At 42.4% G+C, this 7,898-nt stretch overlaps 1 protein-coding gene across 1 annotated transcript; it reads left to right on the top strand.

Moving 5' to 3' along the window:
• Nucleotides 1-1,604: 1,604 nt before the first annotated feature.
• Nucleotides 1,605-7,070, top strand: dusp6 (dual specificity phosphatase 6). Its single transcript, XM_053631523.1, has 3 exons — nt 1,605-3,000; nt 3,598-4,035; nt 5,433-7,070. The coding sequence occupies exons 1-3, from the start codon at nt 2,601-2,603 to the stop codon at nt 5,744-5,746; spliced, it is 1,152 nt and encodes a 383-aa protein (XP_053487498.1). The 5' UTR covers nt 1,605-2,600; the 3' UTR covers nt 5,747-7,070.
• Nucleotides 7,071-7,898: the final 828 nt, after the last annotated feature.

The raw sequence follows: 7,898 nt of genomic DNA, 5'->3' as shown, positions 1-7,898 counted from the left end.
ATGATGTTTATGTGAATCACTAATACACTCGATATTTATGTATAATATGACTGTGCAATGTTAATTCTGTGTAATATCATTACTGGTCACATTATGATATTTTAGTAGTTTTAGTAGCTCATATATCTAAAAGAGTGTGTGTTTAGAGTTTTACTTTTATTGTATTTTATTTTAAAAGCCCATACTGCTGCGCCGTTCTCTCAACGAATCGACTCGCAAACGATTTATAAAAAGAATGGAAAATGAGCCGATCCATTCAGGAAGTTTTAAAGTGCGCTGACGGCTTCACTAATGTGTTTATTGTTCCATCACTTCACACCTCAGTTCAGCACATCCTCCTGAGTGGCCCTGAGGAAAAAGCCATCACGTGTCACTAGACACTTTAGACAAAGTCAAAATCGCATTGAAACTCGGTGAGGAAATTTTTTTTTAGCATTCTGGTCTGTGTCAGAGTTTAATTGTGAAGTTTGTTTTGCTGGATTTCAGCATTTGATAACACTGTACACTCTCAAAATAAACTAGTATTCCTTTCTTTCTTTTTTTCTTAACATGTTATATAGGCCTATTTAATCCACAGATACATGTTAAATTATTGTCTTTTTTTTGCTGTACCTTAGGCCTACTTAAACTTTAAACACATATAATGTGTTGCTCAGTTGTGTAGCATTTTTTTCCCCCACTCATTGAGAACAATATGATACAATATAATAATTACAGTATATTAATAGTTTAAAAAGTGACACTTTTGATTCGAGTAATTACTGTGAGAATGTTTAGGGTCAGGGATCAGATGTAGTGATTTTGGGGCCTTAAGCAAAATTTATATATATATACAACTGCAAAAAAATACATCATGTATGCCTGAGACAACATCTGTTTTGCATGTTTGTGCTGTTGTGAGGGATTCTATTCAGGGGGGTGAATAATTTTGAGACTGGAGTCAGTTAAATTTGGGGAAACCACTTGAAGCATTTATTGTGTTGAACTATTTCAATTGCTTTTGTTTGATTTGTTCATTGCAAACAGCTGGAAGTCTGTACATTTTGACAATAAACCTGATTTGAAATGGGGGTTGAATCGTTTTAATTGCAACTGTAATTTGCATTTTTTAGGGGGTCCTTGGATTCTGGGGGCCCCAGGCGGTAGCCTACCTTTGCTTAGTGCTAAGGCCGCTCCTGTTTAGGGTTCTCATGACCTTTAATTTTTTTTGACGTGACCCACAAAAATTCCACACAAAAATATTCAATTAACTGAACGATTGCGATTTATCTTTTTATTTATTTGTTTGGCAGGTATAACATCCTATTGTATGAGGTCATGGTCATATACACACATTTTGCAGCCTAATTTTTTTTATTATTTTTTTTAAATGTGATCCTTTAATTTAATTCACTGCTTTTTACGTTAGTCTGGTGTTAATGGAGCAGCTGTCAAGTGGAATCTTAATTGGATAATTAAACAATTAAGCTACACAATGAGTCTGGTTCACCGCCCCCGCCACCCCCCCCCCCACCCCACCCCCCAATCCCTACACACACACACACACACACACACACACACACACAGACACTAATCTGTTCTCTGTTGTTGTTTTGATTTTGTTTAATGGTGCACAAGTGCACAGTCCTGCACTAATCTGTTCATACAGGTGCAGGTAAAGGGATTCTTTTTGTTTGGTTTTGCAGGGTTAATCTTTGAGAGCTGTGTGTGTGTGTGTGTGTGTGTATGTGTGTGTGTGTGAGGTGTGATTGAGGTGTGACTGAGGCTTTGCTGTGTGTAACCCGAGCTCCGGTGAAGTCCTGAGCGCTTTAATTCTCTTCCCTTCTAAACACTGGCGCCTCCTTCCTGCGCTGTTTGTTTGCGGTCAGTTGATCCGGAGCGGAAATTCCTTTCCGTTTTTGTGAATGACAAACTTATTAACAATTCATCGGCGCAGGCCCCGGTTTCCATCCGGCCCCGTTGCCAAGACGACGGCCGCTCCGAGACTTCCTATTGGTCGGCGCGCAATAATGTAGGCATTGAAACGCCGCGCCCTCGCCTCCATTCACTAACACACACACACACACACAGCCCGAGAGAGAGAGAGAGAGACCGAGAGAAGGAGAAGTTCACCAATGAAGCTTTGCGTTACAGGGACCTAACACAGAGGAGAATATACACACACCGAGCGCGTAGCGTGAATGCACCGATCTGGATGTTCAGTTTGGCTTGCTCTTCTTGCTTTGCTTTAAGAAATAAAAATAATAACCAAACGTTGTTATATAACCGGAAGAAGAACGTCAGTGAGGCTGTAGCTTACTCACAGGCGCTCGTGAGTCATTGATAAACGCGCAGGCATTTTTAGCGCAGTCGCATGAATGGACGGATTCGGAGCGAGTCTCCACTTCACGCTTTAACCACAAAAGGGGAAAAAAATCGGATTTTTTTTGTTGTTGTTGCATTTCTTGATCAGCACCAAGGGTGTGTATTATTGTTATTATTAGTAGCGTTGTTATTATTATTAAATTATTATTATTTTGTATGCTCCGGCTTGGCCTGGTGAAACACCGCGGCCTCTGGACCCACGACGCCTCGCACACCGGCCCGTAACGCAAACCCCGATGCTCGATAAGTTCCGACCCGCGCAGCTCGACACGGCAATGGCGATCAGTAAGAGCGTGGCGTGGCTGAGGGAGCAGCTCGAGACGCGCCGCGAGCGCCTGCTCGTGATGGACTGCCGCGCGCGCGAGCTCTACGACTCGTCGCACGTCGAGGCGGCCATCAACGTGGCCATCCCGAGCCTCATGCTGCGGCGGCTCAAGAAGGGCAACCTGCCCGTCAAGTCGCTGCTCTCTGACGGACAGGACCGCGAGAGGTTCGCGCGACGCTGCAGGACCGACACCATCGTGCTGTACGACGAGTGCAGCCGCGAGTGGAACGAGAACGTGGACGGCGGCTCGGTGCTCGGTTTACTGCTGCGGAGGATGAAGGACGAGGGATACAAAGCCTTTTACCTTGAAGGTAACCTGTTTATACGCCGCGTGCACGCGACCCAAACCGTACAGTAGGCTATACAGTAGTACAGTAGTGCAGTCGGGGATAATCTTATGTTTACGTGTTCATAGCGCGACATGAAGGCCTTGAGCAACCTTCTAGCACGAGACTTTTTCAGTGGCATGGGAATGTTTATTTTTCTTCTTACACACACACACACACACACACACACACACACAATAAACGTCTTTAAACTAAATTTAAAAATGATCATCAACTTCTTGAAGAAAACGTGCATACAGACGCTACTATAGACTATGTTTTTAAAAATGATCCAAAGAAACTTTTGTATATACTGCTTTTTTTTTTTTAGCAGCAGTCCTTTTAAAACAATAATCTCCTTATTCTATGGGAAAATAATAATAATACCCCAAAAAATGCCCGTGCGATGATGTGCATGCGCTCTATAAATAAATAAATAGTTGTGCAACTTTGCTCTTTTTTCAAGGTTTAAATGCCATTTTTGTCGCCAATTTTTATTATTATTATTATTATTTGTTTACTAAATAACCCAGCATGGTGTCTTAATATATACATTAACCTCATCATGTTTTAACCTCACAGGCGGTTTCAGTAAGTTCCAGGCCGAGTGTCCGGCGCTCTGCGAGACTAACCTGGACGGCTCATGTGGTGGAAGCGGCTCTCCCACGTCGCACGTGTTGGGCCTCGGCGGCCTGCGCATCAGCTCCGATTCATCGGATATCGAGTCAGACGCGGACCGTGAGCCCGGTAGCGCTACCGACTCGGATGGCAGCCCGGCGTCCAACCCGCAGCCATCGTTCCCGGTCGAGATCCTGCCGCACCTGTACCTGGGCTGCGCCAAGGACTCCACCAACCTGGACGTGCTGGAGGAGTTCGGCATCAAGTACATCCTGAACGTGACCCCGAACCTGCCCAACCTTTTCGAGAACGCAGGAGAGTTCAAGTACAAACAGATCCCCATATCGGACCACTGGAGCCAGAACCTGTCGCAGTTCTTCCCAGAGGCCATCAGCTTCATCGGTGAGGGACACACACATTTGTTACATTAACTGGTTTCCAGGGACCTTTATTAGATTCAGCACAATGGGGACCTCAATTTATAATGAAAGGAATTGTCCTTATTCGCTCCCCTCAAAAGCAAGTCATCTGACATATATAATGTAATATAAGATAAGACAAAGATCAATTTTTATTCATCCCTCATGAGGAAATTAAAGTGTTACAGCAGCATGATAGTAAGCATAACGGCATAGCAAAACGAGATTTGATGATAGCCTTGTCTTGAAAGATAAGTACTAGTGCATTCATCCTCATGACAACTAGTTAACAACATCTAAATTGCACGTGTACACTTTTGTTAAATGGCACTTACTTTTTCGAAACTTGATGGTTACACACATGTTTATGTGGTTTCTGACACTGTATGGGATACTATATTTATATGTAATATTTTAAATTGCCTACATTATAAGGCTAAAAATGTACCGTCAGCCATTTTGAACTATTGTATTTAAAAAAAAAAGTATTAAAACTGTGATTGAAGGGAGATGCTAAATGGTGGTCATAACATAAAATAAGAAATATGGCAAAAAAAATAGAGCATTTGTGTAAATCTGAAACTTTCTTGTTTGAAAAATAGTCTCTGTGTCACCTTGACTACATAAACGGATTTGGGAGATTTTGTTTAAAACCCAACTGCCAGATTCTCGACTGTAACGGTTTCGCCTCTGTCCTTTTGTGTTTGTTGAGGAGTTTAGCCGAGCCGTGTGTGTGTGTGTGTGTGTGTGTGTGTGTACTCGTGCTAGAAAGGCTTATGATAGAACAGGAGATGAGGCGAGGTAATTTGAGCTGAACAGGAAGGAAGCGGCATTGAAAGTAATGTAGGACAGGGGCGGTGTTTTCTCCCACACAACGGGGCCTATTTACAGTAGGGGGGGTTCAGGGGGGAAATGTTGACATCCTGCTCGCCATGACAGCGCGCCCCCCTGACTTCTACATTTACACGCCCCAAATGGTGCCATTGTCGAGTAACCTGGTGAGCGGAAGGATCATTCGATAGGCCATAATAGCCCATTTCCACGTCTGATTCCAGAGCAGAAAAATGGAAGATCTGTTTTCGTCCTCTGTCATGCACTGTAGAGCGTACTGAATGAGAGCTTTTTTTTTGTGCCCTCAAGCCAGGAGTCTAATGAATTCTGACACACGCCTCTCTCTCGGGCGCATGGTTAATGTGTGCGTTTATGAGAACAATTTGCTTCGGCTGTGTGAGCCTACAAAATGTAGATTTTGTGGTGGATGATAGTCAGGATTTAGATCACCATTAGTGTATTAACAGGTTTGAAAAGACAAAGTTCCTGCCTTAGTGTGTTTGCACCAAATCCTAACCACAAAACCTTCTTTTTTTCCCCCATGTACAGACGAAGCCCGAGGTCAGAAGTGCGGCGTCCTGGTGCACTGCCTTGCCGGTATCAGCCGCTCTGTCACGGTGACCGTGGCCTACCTGATGCAGAAGCTCAATCTGTCCATGAACGACGCCTACGACATAGTCAAGATGAAAAAATCAAACATCTCGCCCAACTTCAACTTCATGGGCCAGCTGTTGGACTTTGAGCGTACGCTGGGACTGCAGAGCCCGTGTGACAACCGAGCTTCTGCACCGTCGCAGCCGCTCTACTTCAGCACACCCACCAATCACAACGTCTTCCAACTCGACCCACTCGAGTCCACGTGAGAGGTCGAGTGCGGCTGCAGAAGGTGCCTGACCATCCCAATGTGGCTTTCTGTCTTTTTCCTCTCTCAAACGGAGGAGGGTTTTCCGGACGTTTTTGACGCAGCTGGCGCAAGATGCCAACTGTCGCGAGTTAGCCAATGACGCGCCAATGCGCTTTGGCCTGAAGCAGAAAGGCAGCTGCTGTACTATTGGGACGGAGAAACGCAGCTCTGTATCTCTCTCAGACTCTGTAAGGTAGTTCCTGCTTTCTATCTTCGTACTCAAGCATGTGAAGACTGTCAAAACGAGGAACGTCTGGCGTGCCAAAGAGACTAGAACTGGATAGTTTTTGAAGAAAAACAGTATTGAGAGACTTGTTTTATTTGGGGGGGTTTTTTCTAGCACTTGCACCTTCACGTTTTTTCAGGTGTGCTATTTTTGTCTTCAGTGAAGACTCGCCTGTTTTTGGGGATTTAAAAAAAAAATTACAAACACCCTCATTGACGATGGCACAGTATAGTGTACTCCAGTTTGTTTGTGTGGAGACACTTTTGAATCATTTATACGTGTGTATATTAAGTACATTATTATAGCCACAGTATACCTGTTACAGAAAAAAAAAACAGGTACTGAATCTTTTCTGTTTTGTCATCTAAACTGAATATTAATTAATATTATCTATGAGTTAAATGCCAAAAAAGAAACTGAATAGATTTTGTGAGATCATAAATGTGTATAATGTAATATATTTCTTTTTTCTTTGCTTTATAAACGAGCCTTTATCAGCCTTTTCTTACGCATCCTGCCACCCCCTGAGAGTCACCTTGTTACCCCTGCCTTAGGCCCTCTGTACATAGGAGTATCGTCGTACGTTAACGTCTCCAAGCAATTCCTCATTAAGCTTCTCTGTCACCGGCTGTCAGAGCTATAAACTAACGCCACATTCAGAAAGTATTGTTCAGACTCGTATCAGTATGCATTCGAGCCCAGAATTTACGGCTGCATGCTCACGACGAATCTAGAACCAGGATTACATATTTTTTTTGTTTAACGTCAAGAATGATGGAAGATCGAAGCGGGTGCTGCTTGTTTATTTTTTTGTGTGATTCGAGGTCTCTGAAATGTCGGCAATGAGGGAGACGTTTGTACGCCTCCGCTCTTCAGGGAAATTCTGTGAAATGCAATTTAGTTGTCTGACGTGGATTTAAATGGGAACCTGGTTCCCTCAAAGCAAAGGCCTGTTCTGAAGGAGGAAGGTTCCTCTTTGGGACCTGTTCTTCCAACCCTACGAATGTAAAGAGACGATAAGTTATTAATAAATTGCTATTTTGTCTATTCAAACCTACTGACCTGCCTCTCTGTTTTGTTCTTTATCTGAAATCTTGTTAGCGTTTATGATTTATATACCTCAGAGTTTAGCATTGCTACTAAAGATGAACAGATTCTAACAAATGTTATAGACTGCATGGAACTAGATAACTTTCTGGAAAACAAGAAGGTGCCTAGCTAACACTGACTAGCCTCATAGCTAGATTAAAAGCTAATTTAAATACGATCAAAAGAGTTTTATGGTTTATATACGGCAATTTAACATAATTACTACAAATGAACAAATATGCTAGGGATCAAGAAGGCTTCTAGGTAGCAAGCTAATGTTATAAGATATACGGAGCTAGCTAACTTCCTGGACTGCAAAAAAAAGTTTCTAGCTAACAGTAACTAGCCATGTAGTTTGCTAACTAACTAACCAAAAGAGTTTTATGGGTTATATACCTCATAGTTTAACATCACTACTAAAAATGAACAAATATGTTAGTTATCAAGAAAGATTCTAGATAACAAGCTAATGTTATACGCTATATGGAAGTAGCTAGCTTTCTGGACATCAAGAAAGTTTCTACCTAACGTCAACTAGCCACATATTTGGCTTACAAGCCAACCAAAAGAGTTTTATGGGTTATATACCTTATAGTTAAACATTATTACTACAAATGAAGAAATATGCTAGTGATCATGTATGCTTCTACCTAGTAAGATAATGTTATAAGCTATACGGAGCTAGCTACCTTCCTGGACTGCAAAAAAAGTTTTTAGCTAACAGTAACTAGCCACATAGTTAGCTAATAAGCTGACTTTAATGATCAAAATAGTTTTATGGGTTATATACCTCATA

This window comes from Ictalurus furcatus, chromosome 8, assembly GCF_023375685.1.
Source record: "Ictalurus furcatus strain D&B chromosome 8, Billie_1.0, whole genome shotgun sequence".
NCBI lineage: Eukaryota > Metazoa > Chordata > Actinopteri > Siluriformes > Ictaluridae > Ictalurus > Ictalurus furcatus.
This window is presented reverse-complemented; position numbering and strand designations above follow the sequence as displayed.

Bases quoted from the DNA above. Each gene is read 5' to 3' on its own strand.
- dusp6 (XM_053631523.1), top strand. From the start codon at position 2,601: ATGCTCGATAAGTTCCGACCCGCGCAGCTCGACACGGCAATGGCGATC. The intron at 3,001-3,597 runs GTAACCTGTTTA...TTAACCTCACAG, and splicing joins CAAAGCCTTTTACCTTGAAG to GCGGTTTCAGTAAGTTCCAG. The intron at 4,036-5,432 runs GTGAGGGACACA...CCCCATGTACAG, and splicing joins AGAGGCCATCAGCTTCATCG to ACGAAGCCCGAGGTCAGAAG.